Genomic DNA, 19,785 nt, shown 5'->3' with positions numbered 1-19,785 from the left:
GTGTATACAAAGAATGTATAACTTCCTGATACATAGTCGCTGCTGAATAAATATTTGTTGAATGAATGATAAAAGGCTGCCCACAGCTAAGGATTAGTTTGCACTGCAGAAGCGGCCGTCCGTCTTGATCACCACGTGCTCCCTTAACCGAGACGGGGAAGGACTGCCTGGCCCTTTGTCTCGGTTCTCTTTCACGGCAGGAACAGTAGTACCCTCCTTTTCTTTGGCCCCCATGTCCCAGCTGCCTTGTAAGAGTCTCGTGAAGGTGAATAAACACTCGGAAATACCTGATGTGACATACTCGTGTGTACACATGCACCTAACACGCCTTTGTTGGGCAAGTGATCGGAGAACAGGCAGTCATTGCACAGAATTAAACAGTCCCATCTGGCCCCCGTTTTTGCTCTTCCGTAGGCACACTCGCTCTAACAACCAGCAGCGAGCGTTCCTGAAGGGCTTAACGCATCTGTGTTCCAGGTGTTGTGTGAAGGCCTTTACGACCGAGTCTAATTTAATCCTCACAACAACCCTGGGAAAATAAAGTTATCTCATTGTCATCTGATAGATGGTGTAGCAACTTAAGCTGTTCACTCCTTTAGGACGTTGAATCAATATTTAGCTTTGATTTATGAAAACTTTCCAATGTCTGTTTGAAATTGTATGTTCTTCTCGTTGCGCTTTCCCTCCTCGTATTTTGCTGTGTTTAAGTGGGGTATTCAGGGTACGCCCTCAGCTGTATAACTAGATGTGCAGACTGCCTGACGTAAAGCATGCCGCTCAGACCATGGGCAGATCAGACGACGGGCAGAGCGCGTGCCCCTAGAGATCAAGAATGAGTAACCTGAGTACGTACTGACACGCCCTCTCCTCTCCCCAGCTCTCTGTGACATGCATCCCATGAGAGCACTGTTTCTCATCCCCAGAAACCCTCCTCCCCGGCTGAAGTCCAAAAAATGGTAAGCTGTGTGTGCTTTGTTGTTGCTGTTTTTTTCCTTTTTAAAAAAAAAAAATCGTTCCTTTTTCTAGTTCGACTTCAAGGCAAAATTCTGGCCATTCTGAGTCCAAAAGAACACAAGAGCCAGTGCCCCAGAACACCGGTTAAAAAGTGTTGTATCGCTTTATTTTTTAATGTTTCTTTTCCTTGATCAGTTGTGCTTGAATGATACAGTAGTGACAAGCCACCCTGTGAAACAAGAACACGTTAAAGAAAAAGGTTCCATTTTAATACTTAAACATACGTCTCAGTGTAATGTTTCTAAGCATCTTTACATTAAGAAGCAAAGCTGTGTTGACTTGTAGTTCCGCAGTTGAAGTAATATCTTAAAATTCATGGAGTGGTTTACTGTAGTTATTGCAGAACTTTGAAGTCAGATGGGCCCCTGTCGTCCCAGCAGCCTGCGTTGGAGGAGGGGTCCTCTCCCTGGGCCACCCCCTTCCTTCTCCCTCCTTGCGCATCTGCTAAACAGAATTGATGCCAGGGAGGGAGACGGTGACGACCTCCGTGCAGGAAAGCGTTAAGTGCAGCTGTGTGGGGTGAAGCTGGTTTGGTGTAGTTTTAAAATCTCGGAGGGAAAGGGCAGTGCTTTGTGTTCTCACTTGAGCATTCTGCCCACTTGTTTCCTCCCAAGGGTTCCTTTGAGTCCTTTCCTGTCGATTCGCGTCTGCACTCGGGCTCTCATGCACTCGGGCCCTCCCTCCCTCCCTCCCTCCTTTGCCATTCCTGTTTCCTGGGCTCTGCTGTTTGTCTTACCTACTGTGGGTTTTTTTTTCCTTTCTGAAACTGTTCTCATGAGTTTTCCAGGTGGTGTTGTCTCTTCTTAGGTTCTTGATTCTGATTCTGAAATAGGCCAGAGATCTCCATTTCAGGCTCCTTCTCTCCGGGCCTCGGTCTTCCGGCTGTCAGGGCGTCGTGAGGCCTCTCTCCCATCGTGGGTGTGGACATGCACATGTACCGCCGCTCGTTTCTTTCCTGCTTCTCCCTGCCCTCCCCATGCTTTCCCCACCTTTGTCTGCTGGCGGGGTTTCCTCCTTTATCCCGTCTTTCACCACATTCAGCTCTGGGGAACCTAGGCCGTCTTGTTCCACTTAACCAGTTCTTGGCGAGGTTCTTTAAGGCGGGACGGGTGCAACGATTTAGCCCCGGTTGGTCTCCTGTGTTACAACATGATAACCGGGGGCGTCCATGGGTGGCCAGTAGATGTCACCAGGGAGTAAGCTGCGGGGCTGGGTGCCACTTCGTCCGGCGCCTGCTGAACTGAAGGACGCTCACTTTCCCCTTTCTTTTTCTCTGTCAGGTTTTATTAAAGCGAGTTGCTGCTTCACCTTCGGGGTATTTCACAGTTTGTCAGTCGGCCCCCACTCTGTCCATGACTTGCGGGTTTGCATTAACCACTGTGTGTGTATAGTGCAGTGAGCTGAAGAGACGGATGTAGATGCCAGTAGATCCTGCCTGTGCTCTCCCACCAAACTTCCTCTACCTGAGCTGGGTTGGATGCATTCTCGGCGGTTCATGTCACTGCCTCATTTCACCCAGGTGTTCTAAGGGGGAGAGGGTTACAGACAGGAAGTCCTTCTTCCTTTACGGTCGCTGTCTTCCTGTCCACCAGATGTAAATTTCCACGACTGTTTTTGGAGAAGCGGCCTTTAAAAGACGATTAGTGAACTCTCTTTCAGCAGAACCTGGTCATCGACTTTCAAGAATACATTGCAGATCATCGATTCTCAGATGTTAATCTGTACACGGCACATGAGAATCCCTTTGGAATTTTTTCACTTAGGGCTCCAACCTCAAAGTTTCTAGTTTCTTAAGTTTGAGGAGTGACCCAGGCATTTGTATTTTTAATAAACTCCCAAAATGATCTTTGTGGGCAGTGGGGTTTGGGAATCTGTGTGCTAAGAGCATTCCATCCCTGCTGTGTCGAATCCTCTGCATTCTTCCTTAACCATAGACTAAAGTCACAACTTGAGGGCCCTTCTCTGAGCTGACCTGGCCTCTCTCTTTTACCCTTTTCCACTTTCCATACTAGTGGCAGAAAACAACCCACTGTTCCCTGTAGTACTCCTCTGCCTTGTTCCTGTGCTTTCTGTTCCTCTGGAACAGTGGCTTTTCTCTCCCATCTTTGGAATGGCAGAGATCCTCCTTTTTCTTGATGTCTGACCCACTCCACTGTCGACAGGCAGTGGTTCTTCTCTCGTCCTCGCAGTTTGAGTATACATCCGCTATTGTGTGTACATACGTTATTTCCTATGTGTATCTCTTACAGAGCCTAGCATAAACAAACGTACGTCGTTGACACATAAATATTTGTTGAATTGAACAAAAATAGTAAGTTTGAGTAGAAACAGAAGACAATACAAATGATTCTTAAAAGCAGTGAAATAACTGGAAAGGACTGAACTAATTCTTTCTCAACCACATTTTTAAAGACTGAATAACTCATTCATTCAACAAAAATTTATTACATACCTATTGTAGTCTACATGCTCAGAGTTGGGCATTGCTGACAAATGGAGAAGTTAGGAACCAGGCCTGGCCTGTACCGTTTTAAACCAGGAGGAGAGAGAGAAACATAAACGTGACGTGTGCAGTGTGTTACCTGCAGACAAGCCCAGAGGAAAGGCTCCTGACCTGGGGAGGGCGGGGTGCAGTGTTGCCGGGAAAGGCTTACCGGCGGGAGGGTGTCTGAGCTGAGTCTCGAAGGACAGGGTGGGTAAGAGTGCGTCAGCCGAGGCTAGGGAGGGGGTCACTGTGAGCCAGAAATGGAGAAACAGGCAAAAATAAAGTGGCTGGTGGGGTAAACGTTAACTGCAGGGTCATTGCCCCCCACCCCCCTCAGCACTATTATTTCTGCCTCTGAACGTTAAGCGTAGAGAACTGATACGTAAACCAGCCTGAAACTGATGGCAACGTCGCAGTGACAGGATCAAGCCCCGAGTCACTTACTCGGCTCCCTTTCTTACTCTGTGTCTGTCCTTGTCTTAGAGGATCCCGCCGTCTCTCCTCTGCCATCTTTACGTTAGCAAAGACCTCCCTTTACTCCCTGGCCTCCACTACCCCGTGACGACACGGTCAGAAAGCAGCAGTAACTCCAGCTGCCTCCGAGGCCCCCCGTGTGTGGCGCGACTCCTAAACCGTGTTGAAGTGACGCTCCGGGCCCCGTGGTCCCAGCTTTGTTCCTTGTTTTATCCCTGTGCCTTTGCAGCGTTGTTCACAGTGAATTCTGGAGCCCTGCTCTGTTTGCAAGCTTGTAAGTTACTGGTAGTTTGGAGCTTTGCTCTTTGTGGTAGAAATTTGATGATCTTTTTTACTTCCTCTTCTAGGTCAAAGAAATTTTTTAGTTTTATAGAAGGGTGCCTGGTGAAGAATTACATGCAGCGGCCCTCCACAGAGCAGCTTCTGAAACATCCTTTTATCAGGGACCAGCCGAATGAAAGGCAGGTTAGGATCCAGCTTAAGGACCATATAGACCGGACCAGGAAGAAGAGAGGAGAGAAAGGTATTAAACCTGTTTTTATTTTCATCTTAAAAAACAGTTGTTTAGGTTTTTGCCAACCAGAGTAGGTTATTATTCCTTTCCCACCCGCGTTCGTGTCCACCTGGCCGGAGCTCGAGTGGTCTGTCTCTGCTCTGCGCCCGGGGACGGGCCGAGGGGGCAGCTTGGCTCCGGCACAGGGGACCGGCGCTGTGCAGCGCATTGCCAGGCTGACACTGGGTAGTGGGCACTGTGGCCAGTCAGCACTCGATGCTGTCCTGCTCCTCGGGGGCACGTCTTCGTGGCTGTGCTTTTTAACTTCATCGTGGACCTTGTGTTCTGTCTGCGTCAGGCGGGGCTCCGAGCGTCGGCGGGGAACATCACCGTCCATGTGCTGTCCCGTTCCTCTCCTGCTCGGGAGCCCCAGGGTTTCCTGCACTTTATGGGGGTGGTGTGGTGAGGCCCGGGCCCCGTCGGCCTGACTGCTTTTCTGTCTTCACTGCACAACATGAACATTCGCTTTGCTGATTACGTAAGGTTCCATTTGGTCCCCCGTGTCTGGGTTTCCTATCCTGACGTGTTCTGTGTCCACCTGCCTGGATTCAACGGGGCCTCCTGCCCAGCAGCGCGCAGGCCAGGCTTCACCACCGTCTTCTCTAGACCTTCTTCTCTGGGGCCCCTGGCTCCCATTGACCTTCCTGTTCTGTGAATTCTTAACAGGAACTTTACAGAACGACGCTGGATAACAGGCAACCCGTTGCTGAATTTTTTTTTTTGACACTCCAAGTTCAGGGCCAAAGAAGAAACTAACAAAGAGCAAGTTCAGGGCCATCCCCGAGTGCTGAAAGTAACCAGACACAGTCCTTATTGCCTTGGTTTGGGCAGTTCATCTCTTTCTTTCGAGTTTTGGCATCAGAGTGGACTTTGTGAATTTGCTGATGCTCCGGGACCACTTTTCTTAGGTGTCAAGGGCTCTGGGGCCCCTCTCACAGCCCTGTCCCCGCATAGCCGTGCGTCCCACAGGGGACTGTCTGGAATACAAGAGAATCTGCTCTTCTGTGGGAAGTACGGCCGGCCCAGGGCACGAGCACCGTTCACGGTGGGAATTGGTGTCACGCCCCTCCTACCCCCACGTTCTCCACACACTTTACTATTTTCTCAAAGAATATACGGTTTTCATTGGCGGTGATGCCCTCGGAGATGCTCACCTATACACGCGGTGTCACGCTTCGCGAACTGACTCGTTTATCTTGTCCTTTTCTTTACAGATGAGACCGAGTACGAGTACAGCGGGAGTGAGGAGGAGGAGGAGGAGGCGCCGGAGCAGGAGGGGGAGCCCAGGTAGAGGCGGGGCGCCCGCGACCCTGCTCCTCGGGGGTGCCGGGGCTGCGGGAGATGCCCGGGCAGCGGGAAGGAGTCGGCAGTTACTCTGAAAGTGCCTTGGTATCTTGCATTCTTCTGTTCTTTCAAAGACTCCTATAAACATTCTCGGCCTCTGGAGCCCCTGACCCCGTGGTTCTTTACCGAGACTGCATTGCTTCCTGTTCCCCCGGTCAATTGGAAACACGCAGGTTGTGTCTGGTCCTGGGGAAGGGGAGCTCGCCACTGGCGTTACTTGCTCCAGCAGGTGTGGATGGAAGACGTCTTGTAGCGTATGAAGCAGGCCTGCACACACACAGTTTCCTGCTCATGGGCTAGCAGGGCCCCCTTTGAAAACACTGGAGTCTCTCCCAAGACTTGTTGGTTGGTTGGTTGGTTGGTTGGTTTTGTTCTTCCCGCCGGTGTGGTCGTCGGCATTTCATTGCCTCTATTGGGAGTGATATTCTGTCCTGATCCACTTCATAGTCGTTTTGGTCATCTCTGGCTCCCCGAGGTACAGTGAAGCAGAAGCTTGAAGATGTGGTAGCATGAACCTCACAGCGACTCATTAATCAGGGAAGAGAGGATTTAAAGTCTTTGATAATGGTCTTGCCTGCCTGGTGTTCAAGCTGCAGCTACACGTAGCTGACCAGCTAGACAAAAGGAGGGTAGGGACGGTGGTTCGAGAGACCTGTGGGGACCTGTGTGCAGAGAATGGGAGTTTGAAGAGAGCATACCAAGAGAGAAGAGAATTTATTGAAAAAAACTCCATAGTTCCATAAAAGATTTGAATCCATCAGAGACTAAGATTTTTAGAGTAATTTGAACTGATTGCAGGAGCAATATAATTGTGTTGGGTTAGGGACGCGATATAACGAAAGAAGCAGTTTAGGAAGATTGATTTGCCATTTGTTCTGGGAGTTTTGAAAGCGGAGAAGTGACTCTCAGCCGGGGGACCACCTAGGAGTGACGCTAATTTTTCTGTGTGGTGGCTCATCCTTGGGACCCACCTGGGCTCAGCCGCCGGCCTTGCAAGTAGAGAGAGTGGGAGGGGAGAGCTGACAAGGCATGCTGGGCCGCGTGGAGAAGGCGAGGGGACGGCCAGTGCTGGAGATTGCTCTGGTATTACCGCCCGGGCAATCCCGGGACGTGATGCTGCTGTTTCTGGTGGGAAGCAGGGCGGTCACAGAGGGTCTAATGACGTGTGGCAGGAGGTGGTTTCAGCTCTTCATCGCAATTTGAGTTGATGGGAGAGTCCCACGTGGAGATGTCCTGTCAAACGTCCAGGACAGAGTTTTAAGATATTTATGAGACGGTGAAAGAAGGGGTGAAAGAAGGGGTGATGCTACTGAGTCGAAGGCTCGTTACCCCCGTGGGTTTGTTAGTTTGTTGGGTCCTGGGCTGGGAGGAGCTCGGGAGAGGCGGGGCGTGGGCGTGGAGTGGCCCGCGCCCCTTAGAGCCCCGCTTCCTCCTGCAGCTCCATCGTCAACGTGCCTGGCGAGTCCACGCTGCGCCGGGACTTCCTGAGGCTGCAGCAGGAGAACAAGGAGCGCTCCGAGGCCCTGAGGCGGCAGCAGCTCCTGCAGGAGCAGCAGCTCAGGGAGCAGGAGGAATACAAGAGGCAGCTGCTGGCGGAGAGACAGAAGCGGATCGAGCAGCAGAAGGAGCAGCGGCGACGGCTGGAAGAGGTGGGGGCGCGCGGGCCAGAGCCGGGGTCCCGGTCTTTGTTCACAGGCGTGGCCAGATGCCCAAAGGACCATTCTCCGTGGCCTCGTGAAGCAGGTCGTGCCTCTCCCCGGCCTGGCCAGTGAGGTCCCCTCTGAAGGGAAGGTGTGCTCGCGCACCGGCGGGACCTTGCGCTCCCGGAGGCCCGAGACCTGTTTTCCCTTCTTTTGTAAACGTCAGGGACCTGCCCCCAGTTACTCATCCTATTTGTGTGGGACGCAGGGCCCAGAGGTGGCGTCGCCCTGGCTCCGTGGAGGCCATGTACGCTACAGTCTGAGTTGGCCAGCTCGGCCTTGACCTCATTTCCATCCCACCCTTGGCCTCTGGGTCCCACGTGGGGTGTGCATATTTTTCTGAAAACATACGTACACAGGAAAAACACTTTTCTACAAATTCCTTAACTTTAGGTACGTTAAAGAGTAAGGGTTGAAGAAGAGAATTATATTGGGCATGATACAAATGCTATTCTGTAATCTAGCCATAGTGCTGGCATTAGTTACTTGTTGGGGCGGGGGACACATTTTGTACCACCTGCTTGTTGTTTTTGTTTGTTTTTGGCTGCGTTGGGTCTTCGTGGCCGCGAGGGCTTTCTCTAGTTGCGGCGAGCGGGGGGTTGCTCTTTGTTGCGGTGCGCGGGCTTCTCATTGCGGTGGCTTCTCTTGTCGCGGAGCACGGGCTCTAGGCACGTGGGCTCAGTAGTTGTGGCTCACGGGCTTAGTTGCTCCACAGCACGTGGCATCTTCCTGGACCAGGGCTTGAACCTGTGTCCCCTGCATTGGCAGGCGGATTCTTAACCACTGCGCCACCAGGGAAGTCCCCCACCTGCTCGTTTAATTCATTAATACTATCAACGTTGGTAATATGGTTACCCACAGCTTTTCCATTTTTAATTCACGAAGACATTATTTCCCTACATTTCACCTGGGGATCAAAAGAGTCTTTTTTCATTTCCTGGTTGCCTTTTACTATATATATCACAGCTTCAGATTTCCCATTCATAGTAGTTTGTTTCCGTTTAATTCATACATCTTATTGTTTCACCTTTGTCCTTCATGCCAGAAAAAGAACCCCAAACAACAGTAAAGCCATGTGTTGATACTATACAGTGGAGTTTAAGTTAAACGACAACACATGCTTTTTCCCACGTTACTTAAGGGTACATTTTGTGGTGAGAATCTTTGCTTCGTTTTGTGTGTTTATGGTCTGAATTCTGAAACTTCACAGTCTGCCCTGGTTTAGAAAACCAGTGTCTGTCTAACTAAGGAGACTGGAAGTATTCGGCCAGCGCTTTGGAAGAAAACACAGGGCACAACCTTGCTCTGTGGGAGGGGCAGCATTGCTATTTATGTAACTTTCTGCAGTTTGTTTGCAAACTCTCTTCTAGTATTTTAAGACTCAGTGGTCTTTGAACATAACAGAAACCTTGAGTGGTTCCGAGGTTTTTCAGGCTGTACATGGACCGTGTGTGCTCAGTACACAAGAGTGCTTGAGCGTTGAGGCTGTGGCTGTTTCCAGTGGCCTCTTTATGCAGTGTCCTCCACTGTCCTTTCTAATCCTGGGCTGTACTTCAGCTCAGGGATGCAGGGGAGTTTGGTGGTGTATACCTTGAAGGATCAAGGACTGGGTCAGCTGGAGCCCCTTTCTAACACAGGCCCTGGAAACTGCTTTCAGGCCTAGTGACAGTGAGATAGGTGTCCGTCATCCAGGCCCTGGACATGATAGGGAGTGAGGATTACGGGGTTAGGCCAGCGATGGCTCAAGGAAAGGAGAGGTTTTAAAGCGATTTGTTCTGTCAGCTAAATAGAGGCTAGAGAATCGGGGTTGTCAGCTAAGTGAGAACGTGGCAGTTTACTGGCTTCAGTTAGCCTGTAATTTCAGCTTCTCAGTGAAAGTTCAAACGCGCAGTCACCTCTTTAAACCTCTTAATCAGGGCAGATGGAGCAGGGTCCTGGAACGGTGGCGTTTGCAGGAACAGAATCCACTGATGTAGGTTCTTGGTGATCCAGCGCCTTTTTGTCAGCCTGGTAATTAAGGCCCCAGGAAGTGGTTTGGGAATATTTGCGCCATAAATGATTTGTAGCCCTTTACTGGCGTTAAAGGTATGAGGAATAGGGATTCCTTTTGTTATTATTAACAAAGTAGATAAAGATGGTCATCTTCACTCAAAAGATAAATGATGCTTAAAACTGAAAGGTGATCACTTTCTATCAGCGACTGGCAAAAAAATGGTCCCAAAGTTGAGGCTGTAGGGAAACAGTGGAGATGTTCCTTTCTCTGAAAGAGCCATCAGATCCGGTGTATGGGGGCTAAGGGCTTCTCCGCAGCCCCTACTGTCTCAGAACCTCGCCGCAGGTAGGGGGAGCGGTCTGCCCGTCGTCTGTAAGAAGTCCATGTGGTACCTGCATCCTCCGCTCTTGCTTGGTGCCCGTCGAGAGTTGCTGCTGCCGGGATCTCTCTGCTTTGTTTCTCTTGCTTTCTCTTCCTTGGCTCCTGTGTGAACTGGAGATCTTGGAAGTCCTCGTAGATATTTTCAAGTCTGTCTGCCAGTTTTGCTGAAAATGATGTTTCTGAGTTTTCTTGTTGCTTTTGGATGGTCCCAGGAGGAAAGTGGGAGCGTGCTGAGCTCACGCGGCTGAGTTCACACTGGTGGCTTCGTCCCCTCCTCTCCTGCCCCTGACACTTGTCCTTCTCTTCTGGGTGCTCAGTGTTTTCTCAGCTTACTCGAAGTTTGTTACCCAGATTCATTGCCCCGTGTGATAATGATCTCCCTCTATTGAAAAGTTTTAATATTACTCTATTACCTTTTATAGGTAGATGCATCATCACATCTTTGGATCACTTTGGTAGAGCTTTGCCTCTAGCTAATTTTTTTTTCCCCACCCTGGCCAGCTTTTTCTCCCAGTCTTTTCTTTTTTCTGTTCTTGTTTTTTTTTTTGAGCAGAAGTGAAGATTATTTCATCATACTGTCATTTTATCCTAATGGTTTTGTGCTCTTTCTTTTCATTGACTCTTGCCTTGGTACCTGCTACCGACTCCTCCCATTCCTGTGACATCCACACATGGATGACATCTGCTCATTCCTCGTCTAAGTTTAAGAGAAATATTATACAAGACGTCCTGGAGAAAACCGCATTAGTGATCTAAGTTAAGGTGACTTTGTTAGCTGCTGTACTTTGGATATGTTTTTGAACCTGTTACATATTGAAATCACTTATGTCCTAATTCATAATTTTTCAGTTTTGACCTCGTGGAGACTGTCAGATTATTAGTAAAAGCAAGATACATTTGTCTGTGGTTTGGTGTGCTACTTGATTCAAAAAAAAGAAAGGACATTTCTTAGGGAAGATTTGTTTTTAGCAAACCTATGATACTATTAACAACAGCACATTAAAAAAACTGCATAATCTTTTTATTAGAGATAAGAGACAAAAACTTTTCATTTGAGGTTAGAACTTATCCTTTTCTTAAAAACAAAAGACGAAAAAAGGGAGAACTGCAATTCCCTGTGTGTTCCCCATCTCACCCGTTTGTGAAGATGACTCTGGGTTCTGCAGACTTGGAACCCGGCCAAGGACTTCACTTAGAGGGCCGAGTCCCCTTTTCTGCTGTTTGCGTCTCCCTTTCTGTTCTTGAACTGCTGGTAGGATGTTCAGCCTCCCCACTGTCGGAATTTTTCTGCAGGTATTTAAAACAATAATCCCTTCTCTTTACGATCTGCCCGAGTTTTCAGCCCCGGAGATGCCGTAGTCCCTGTGCTCTGGGTCTCAGCTTCCTGCAGAGAGGGGCGCGCGTGTGGGTGTGCGACCAGCACCTCCTCCCTCTGCTTTTCTTCCACCAAGAGGACACATGCTTACATTCGTCTCTCTTGTTTCTGCAGATCCCATAGTGACCCCAGTTTTAGAGAGGTGGGTGAAAGTGGAAGAAATTAAATACAAAGTAAAGCAAGAGAAAAAATTTTGTCTGACACCCCAGGCTTTGCACTTTAGACGTGCACCAAGCTCAGCTCAACACAGCGGAGGTGTGGGTGGTCGTGTGCGCGCGCGCGCAGGTCAGGATGGCGGGGCAGGGCGGGGCAGCGCAGCCCTGAAGGCGATGCTGCTCCTGCCCTGGGCTAATGGCGTGGAGCTGTCCCGACTTCCCAGCCTACCCTCCTTGCTTGTGAGGAGCCTGTTTGTGTTGGCCGTGGACAAATGTCGGGCGTTTTACGTGGGTGGGCTTAATGGAGGCCCTGGGGGCTGCTGCGGAGGCTGAACACGAACCTTCAGGCTCAGTCAGGGGAAGTCAGCGCCTCTGTAGGGGGAGCCGTGTTTGAGCCCTGACCCGGAAGGCCTCACTTGCTTCCTTTTTTCTTTGCCGCACGTGGCTGTCTTTTGGTCTCCGCACTTGCAGGAGAGCTTTCACCTGTAAAATGAGCCCATCTGGCCCAGTGGAGGTGCGATGCCTTTTTTTTAAAAAAAGAGCGATGCCTTTTAAGAAAAAAAAAGAGAGAGAGAGAAAAGAACATTTGCATGAAGTGGGGTTCGTCTTGAAGCTAAATTGTAACACTAGGAAAGCCTGGAGCGTTCTAAGAAAAAACGGAGCGAGCCGTGGCAGGCACCTGTGGTTGTCTCTTGGCTGTGAGATCTCAGAGGGACAGTGCCGGGGACCCGCTTCCCCCCAGCGTGTCCTCACCCCTCTGCCCACACAGAGGCCCCTGCTGGGCGCCTCACTCGTGTCTGACGGCGAGTGTGTGTGAGCACAGGGTGCGCCTTCCACCCTCAGCTCCAGCCGTGCTGTGCACGGGGGCCTTGCTTTTGCCAGAGGGCCACTGTCCCGCCTCTCAGAAGTCCTCAGCTCTTAAATGTTCTTTTGGCATCCCAGTCTAGTGGTTTTTTCCTAGTTAAATTTTGTAAGCGTTATTCTAATTCAGCAAATGTTATTTGTTGCCTAAAGATGGGGAAGAGTTGTCTTTGGGGAGAAGCAAAGTAGTTTAGTAGTTTCTCTACTAAAGTTCATCAGAACTTGCACTTAACAAACTCAGGGGTTGCTGGTACACGTGCAGCCACATGACCTCCAAAGCTCTTGGAAATAGTCGAACCTGAAGAATAGATTGGTTCATTAAAGTTTAGTTTCTGTTAAAGCCCGTAAGTCCGGTGGAGTGTCTGTAAATGGACCCCACTATTATCAGCATGACCTATTTAGAAAAGTTCGAATTGTGAGATGAAAGCATTGCTTTTAAATACCAATCTAGAAAGAGAACTTAAATGTAATTAAAGCATAGTTGGAAAAGTACATATTTACTCAGGCATGCTTGGAAAAACTGAAGTAATAAGGAAATCGCTGTAATTGGAGCGATTTGGAAATCACTTTACAGCATCATGCCGTTTTTCAGTTTGTTTGGTTTTGTTTTTAAAGAAAGAATGGTTTAAAAAAATAAGAATGACAGTTTGAAAATGCCTCGAAGGATTTACATTTGCTGCTCTTAAAGGGGTTAACCTGAGCAGGCATGTTCGTTAGCGTCTCCTGGGTTTTGTTGCTTGAAATCACAGGCGGGAGGTTAATCTAGGGTGGATTGATGTTGCTTAGCTGATGGCTGGTGATATATATGTTTCATTTTTGTCCATTTTCTTTTGAAGTTCTGTTGCAAGAGGCCAGCTTTTCACATCAGTAATCTATTCAGGTATTTACTAAGGGCTTTCTTTAATCTTTAATTACCCCCGAACACACACACATACACACACGCCCCAGTTAAGGGCCTGTTCTGACTGTAGTGGTTTGTATGGTTGGAGTTTACATTTCTGCTCTTGGTCCAGTTTACAGCTTCAAATATGACAGCATAATGTGGAAGAGGACTCGGTAACTACATCGTTCTTGGCCTTGGCCATCAGTCTCCCGACCAGGGCTTGCTGAGTGGGCGAGTCCAGGGAAATTTACCACGTTCCACGTGGTCTTGTGGGTTTTTTATAAGTGTGTGGCTTACCTTACCTATAAGACTTGGAGGAGAGGGGCTGCGTCTGATTCACCTTCGTGTACCCATGCGCTTCATGACTATTTCTCAAATGGGTGAAGCAGCATTTGTGTCCTCGTTGTGTCTCTGGAAAGAAAGGACTTGTTCTGTGCACTTACAGCCGTTCTTGGGCTTGAGGTCTCTGATTTGAGTTCCGGAGCCGCCGTAAAGGGCTGGTAGAGCATCCTGAGGCCCAAGGCGTGTGTTGTGTAAAGTGTGAGGCTCTATCCGGATTAACGGTGACTATTCAAGCCCGCTGTGCAGCTTACTAGGTGATCCTGAAAAGACGGCTTTAGGATTTGGTTGGGCCTGGAGATATGGATGGATTCTTTAGGCTTATTCTAGATGCTAAATGTTAGAAAATCACGGCATCCTGGATGTTTACAGGGAGCGGGGTGGGGATGAGCGAAACACGCTCCCTACTTTTAAGGAGCTTATGGTCTTTGTTCGTGTGTTGATGGTGGTAACCAAGAGTATGAGACTTCCACAGGGCCAAAGAAGAGGACGCAGAAAAATCTTTAACTGAAAGATTCCAAGACACACAGCAAAAGGAGCGTGAAGGAAATAGAGACAATGTAGGGAACAGAGAAAATATCTCACACACATACATGTACACATGCCGAGAAATCTTAATATCCTTACAGAGAGAAGATATAAAAATCGTGAAACAAGACTATTCAGAAAAAAGTTTTTTAAAATTTTTAATAAATGCAAACTCCCAGAAAGTGGGGAGAGAAGATAAGTTTAGGGGGACTAGAACAGAAGAAAAACAGAATCAGTCCAGGTGGTTTGACTCCCATTTAACAAATGGTCCAGGAAGTGAACACCAGAGGGAGAACATGCAGCAGGAATTCAAGACAAGTTTCCAGAACTAAGAAATAATTTCTGAATTGAAAGCCTTACTGAGTACCCAGCCCAGCGAATGAGAAAAGCCGCCGTTCAGAGGCACATACGTCATCTTGAAAGCTTAGAAACTCAAGGATGAAAAGAGGATGGTAAAAGCTGCCGTCAGGGGAGCACATAGAGGGGTGTGGGTGTGGCTGCTACTAAGTGTCAAGGATCCACATGGGCAACATCAGAAAGTAGGAGGTGACACACCAGTGCTTTTGCGACTCTGAAGGGAAGTTGGTGCCCCCCGGCCAGAAGTATATGCACAGCATGGGAGCAGAGCTTTTTTGACCTACAGAGTCTCTCAGGTCCTCTACTTGTCTTCACGCTTCCTCAGGAAACTACTAGAGGATGTGTTCCAGCAAATAAGAGAGAAGTTGACAGGGGATCCTATACAGGAGAGGGTCCAGAAGTGTTCCTAGGAAGCAGGTGGGCAGAAGGATGGGATGCCTGGAGAGCAGCCTGTTTAGATTGGCGCAGGAGAAGAGAAAGGGCTGTGAGAGGGTTCATCTCTAGAAGAAAGAAAGAATACCTGACCCATTTGACCATGTGGAAAGGAGTCTTACGGTGTAGACTTTACAGATGATGCTATGATGGGCCCATGAAAAAACAGGCAAACAAACAAGAATAAGGCAATTTTTTTACTATTTATGCATGTATGTATTTTGGACAGAATAACATAGATTTATTTACTCTTTTAAATATAAATTTTATTCTTTTAAATTTTTAAAAACTGGCCTCAGATTTTTATTCTCCAGGTAGTCACTAGTTAACAACAATCAAAACGGCACCATGGCATTTTAGATATAAGTGATCATGGGGCGGCAACATAGCAAATGTTAATAAATAAAAGAAAGGGTGTTAACAAAGATGTATATCTTATGGCTTGAGGATGGTTAAAGTCTAGTACTTTGATTAAAAATTTTTAAACACAAGTGAAAATGGAAAAGGCTACCTGTAAGGGCATTTGAAATTGAAAGTTAAAAATTCTTAGTAGCATTTAGTTAGATGAAGTCAAGGTTTCCCACCGGCCTGGGAGCCCTGCCCTCAGTGTAGTTGGAAATAACCCCCCGAAATGGATTCTGCACGTTTCACCACGTTGGGGCTTCCTGCCTGGTGTGAGAACGAGTGCTTTCACTGAGGCGCCAGAGGATGTGCACAGGGCCCCGTCACTCCCCGGGACTCCGGGTGACCACAGCTCAGGGGTGCGAGGCAGGGGGTGAGCTGAGAAGGCTCCTGGGCGTGGGCTGGACCAAGGTCAGCCCTGCGCTCGGTGGGCCGAGGCAGCTGGAGTTGCTGGTGAGGGGCCAGCGTGTGGGAAGCCAGCTCCCGCGCTGCTTCACTCCCTCCCTCCGCTCTTCCTTTGCGATCTCCCGTTGTCTTCTCTGGAGACAGAAATTTGAACCTCGAGGCTGGTGTGAGGTGGACACTTGGCCGCATCTGGACTTAATGGCTGTGTGGCGGCCAGAGTGCAGCCCTGCTTCCAGGGCAGCGTGGCAGCTTCCAGGACTCTCACTGCAGTTTTTCTCCTTGTCTGGCTCTTTCTGGAAGAGTCCTTGCTGATAACAGCCAAGGCGTCAACTCTGCTTTTTTGAACTAAAGAATTCTTCAAGATTCTGTAAATAACAGGAGAGGAGAAAGCAAGTGAAGCCACGGCTTTTCTTTTTGTTTTGTGATCCCAGGGGGCTAAGTGGCACCTTTCCTTCAGCATCGTTCCTAAAAATTAAAGAATTTTGGTAGCCTCTGTGGTCTGTAAGGACAGGGCAGCGGGTGCATCTCTGAGGCTGTTGCGGTGATGTCTGTGGTCACGTGGCGTCGTTTAGTGCAGTGCAGCGGCCCAGAAAGGTTTTGAATCTTGCATTCCATCAGTAAAAAAAAATTGAGCATGTATCTGATAGAGATATATCTAGTAATTTTGTATCGTACTGATACATACATTATGAAACGTGCAAAAGTAGCTGTCTTGAAGAATGAGCTGGGAGTATAAGAACATAAAAGTTCTGGGTGTGTTTTTTGTTTTTTCTCCTCAACTCCGGTTGCCTTGCTGGCCTGTAGAGCCTGCTGGCAAACGTATCATCTCCCCCGGGAGGTGGGGAGGGAAAGGGAAAGCCCAGACCTTTCCGAGGGGGACGGTCCTCTGACAGTTCACTGCTTGTGAGACCTTGGCTCATAAGCAAGTCACGTTGTTACCTGAAGGTGGTAAAGTTCAGTGTATGATATCCTTCGCCTCTTCTGACCTGTTCGCTTGAATCTGATCGGCTTGAAAAGCTAAGGGGGAGTTTTGAGGGGTCGACACTGGTTGCCTTTCTTCTCTCTTCTGTTTTCCTTTTGTCTGACTGACTTTGAGCGGAATTGTTAGTCTCCACCTGCCTTCCTCTCTTGTGGCTGTGGTTCTAGAGCTGTGCTAGAGACAATTTAAATGTAAATTAACTTTAGTAAATTAAAACGAAAAACCCAGTTCCTCCCTCACGTGCTGGGCGCACTTCAGGTGCTGAGTAGCCGTCTGCAGCCGGCGGCCGCTGTGCTGAGATGGGGCGCCTCTCCATCCCAGGGGGGCTGCACGGTGGCCGCATCACTTTGCAGGCCAGCACGCTGCACATTTGTGGGAGGAGTTGGTTGATTTATACTCTGCGCGGTGGCAGTGCTTTACTGACAGATAGATGTCTGGGGCTGGATGAGAAGGGGCCAGACGTGTGCCCAGGGTCACGCTGCCAGGTACCGAGGGGTTGACAGATGGTCTGCGTTGGGAAAGGCTGTCGGAGCGAGTCTGGTGACTCAACGGCACCTTCCGCACCTGCTGATGGGAGGCAGGATGCTGTCTGATTAACGGTGGGAGGCACAGCAGCCCTCGACCTGGGGGCTTACCGCCCAGGTGACTCTGGACAAGTCACGTCTCTCTTCTTGAATCTGTTTCCTCCTCTGTGGAGTGGGAGTGAAGTGCTTCCTAGGTTTGTCATGAGAATCGTAGTAGGTAAAGGACACGGAAGGAAGACCGTTGGATACTTAGCACCGTGCGAGGCACAGCGTGAGCCTGTGCTCACGGCAGTCTATACATTCATGGTAATAATAATGGCATCTCTTATTCTCGTTGGTGTCACTTCTTCTCTCCCTGATGTGTGCCGCCTTTTTCCTCTTCTAAGTATTTCTCTCCTTTCTCTGCGCTATTTCTGTTCTCCTGTATTCATTTCTCTTCTCTTTCTTCTGACTAAAGGGCCCGGGGTAACCCTGTTAGTGATACTGAAGGATACAGCATTCCCTGTCCCCTCACGGCTGTGCTTCAGCGAAGAACGGGGAATAACTGATAGCACGTGAAACCCGGCTCTGACGGGTACTTCCAAGGAGGCTGGTGTGTGTGAGCGGAGGGGCAGTGTGCAAGTAGGTGGCCGGTGCAGGTGGGCTCCACGAGCTCTCCCTCTTGGCCTCTCCCCGTAACTGGTGAGCAGACCATCCTGCGTGCCGTGCCGTGGCTGCAGAGTCCGCTGACTGGGTCGCTTTACTTCCGTAGCAACAAAGGAGAGAGCGGGAGGCCAGGAGGCAGCAGGAGCGCGAGCAGCGGAGGCGGGAACAGGAGGAGAAGAGGCGGCTGGAGGAGCTGGAGAGACGGCGGCAGGAGGAAGAGGAGCGCAGGCGGGCGGAGGAGGACAAGAGGAGAGTCGACAGGGAGCAGGTGGGTCTGCAGGGGCTGCTCCGGCCGGGACCGCGGGGACTGGCACCGTGTGGAGCTGGGGGAGCCGGGGCAAAAAGCATGCACGCATGTGCACACGTGTTCAGGACTTTAGTCTGAAAATGCAGAAGCACGGTTGGAAGCATATTCACTTCAACAAACTGAATCTCTTGTCTTTACCGACAGATACAGAAATCGGTACACTTTAGAAAGCTCTTGAAACCAGCAGGGTGGTCTCCACTAGTATGAGGCCTGAAAGATTTCCGAATGTGTCTAATGAAATTTAAGACCAACTGTAAGACACTTCCTACGAGAAGTGTTGGAAGTGTCCAGCGACTAACCGAATATTTTAAGATGTATTCGCCTATAATTCAGTACAGACATACGTGACGTTAGAACAGCTGATAACATTAGCCCAAAGCGATCAGATTTTAGCGATATTTGCAGCATGTTATTAACATCACATAAAGTTGCCTTTAGGAGTCTGATTCCTGAACCACCTGTGCAAGCAGAAATTGTGCTTTTTGTTGTCTGCGTTGTCCGCGTGAATCCCATCATAGCCTCTCTGCCTGTCATGTCTTTGAATTGATCACTCTTTGTTATGAGCTTTGAACAAGGAAACAGTATATGAAGGGGGACCAATTTAAATGATAGCTGAAGTTCATACTTAAAATGCTTGTAAACAGTGGTATTAGCTTCCAGATTTGATCATTCAGCTGCTCTCCTTGCCTCGGGTTTTCCCAGTGTTGGGTCTACATACTATTTTTCTGTTGAAATTTAAGTGATTCCCTTGATCTCTTACTTTACTGACGTTGTTGGCCTGTTAACTGTGGTGCGTTGAGTTTAGTTTTCATGTTCTGATTTATACTTGGGGACTACAAAGAGGAGAAAACATAAACTTGAGACAGTTGAGTCACGGAGGGATAATTCTCTGACCTTGATTGGGAGAAGAGGGTGTGAATGTAATCCTAACCTTCAGTGTTCTAATGGAGTCATTGGCTTTTGTGTATAGCAAGTATTCTTCACCTCTTCTTCTATAAAAATAGCATCAAAAGTCAGTTTTATTCCAAAATACTCCCCGTGTCAGCCGTGCTGTAGGAACCTGTCATTTCCGCATGAATGTGCATGTTTGTGGACATGTGTCATTGTCTGGTTGTTCCTGTGATGTGAAGGCAGAAAACCAGGGATGTAGTGACCTGAGCTCGCAGCTGTGGTTCAGCTCTGTCTGGCTCGGGAAGAGGGGAGCTGGGAGTCGGAGTCCTCTCAGTCGTCGGGGTTGGGGCGGGGCTTCCAGGCCCGGGACTGGAGCCTGGGTTGGAACCAGGGGGCCTTTGCCAGCGGCCCTGTGGATACACTTTACCCCAGATTGGCGTTTTTGGGCTAAATTTGCTTTGTAAGAAAAAAAGTTCCTGAAGAAATTTGTCATGATTTCTGCCCAGCATTCTCTCCGCCAGGACGAGTGGTTAACTAAAAACTCCTGTTCAGCCCAGATGTAGGACTGCTTTTATCTTAAGGTGTGCGCCTCAGTCGGCAGTAGACACTGTAAATAAATAATCTGAATTCAAAATAAAATTTCTCCTCCCAGACCCCTCAATCTGCTCCTCTTCCAGAGTAGTGAGCTTTTCCCCCGTTGACAAAGAAAGAGATAGATGTCTTTTGTTTGTGAAATGTTCCTACTTTGCGAAGTGATT

The 19,785-nt window shown here is 48.9% G+C and overlaps 1 protein-coding gene across 50 annotated transcripts in view; it reads left to right on the top strand.

The window, feature by feature from the left end:
- MAP4K4 (mitogen-activated protein kinase kinase kinase kinase 4) overlaps positions 1–19,785 on the top strand; it is a gene marked incomplete at its 5' end in the record, with an annotated part of 171,531 nt that overhangs the window by 121,382 nt on the left and 30,364 nt on the right. For all 50 annotated transcript variants that reach the window (XR_013830945.1, XM_079940172.1, XM_079940191.1 and 47 more), the window contains 5 exons: positions 878–956; positions 4,321–4,496; positions 5,741–5,813; positions 7,309–7,519; positions 17,936–18,097. Coding sequence is in view for 49 of the 50 variants with exons in the window: in XM_079940172.1 (XP_079796298.1) it covers positions 878–956; positions 4,321–4,496; positions 5,741–5,813; positions 7,309–7,519; positions 17,936–18,097 (701 nt within the window). The remainder of the gene's footprint in view (positions 1–877; positions 957–4,320; positions 4,497–5,740; positions 5,814–7,308; positions 7,520–17,935; positions 18,098–19,785) is intronic.

The sequence above is a fragment of the Stenella coeruleoalba genome, assembly GCF_951394435.1.
Source record: "Stenella coeruleoalba genome assembly, chromosome: 13".
Classification (NCBI taxonomy): domain Eukaryota; kingdom Metazoa; phylum Chordata; class Mammalia; order Artiodactyla; family Delphinidae; genus Stenella; species Stenella coeruleoalba.
This window is presented reverse-complemented; position numbering and strand designations above follow the sequence as displayed.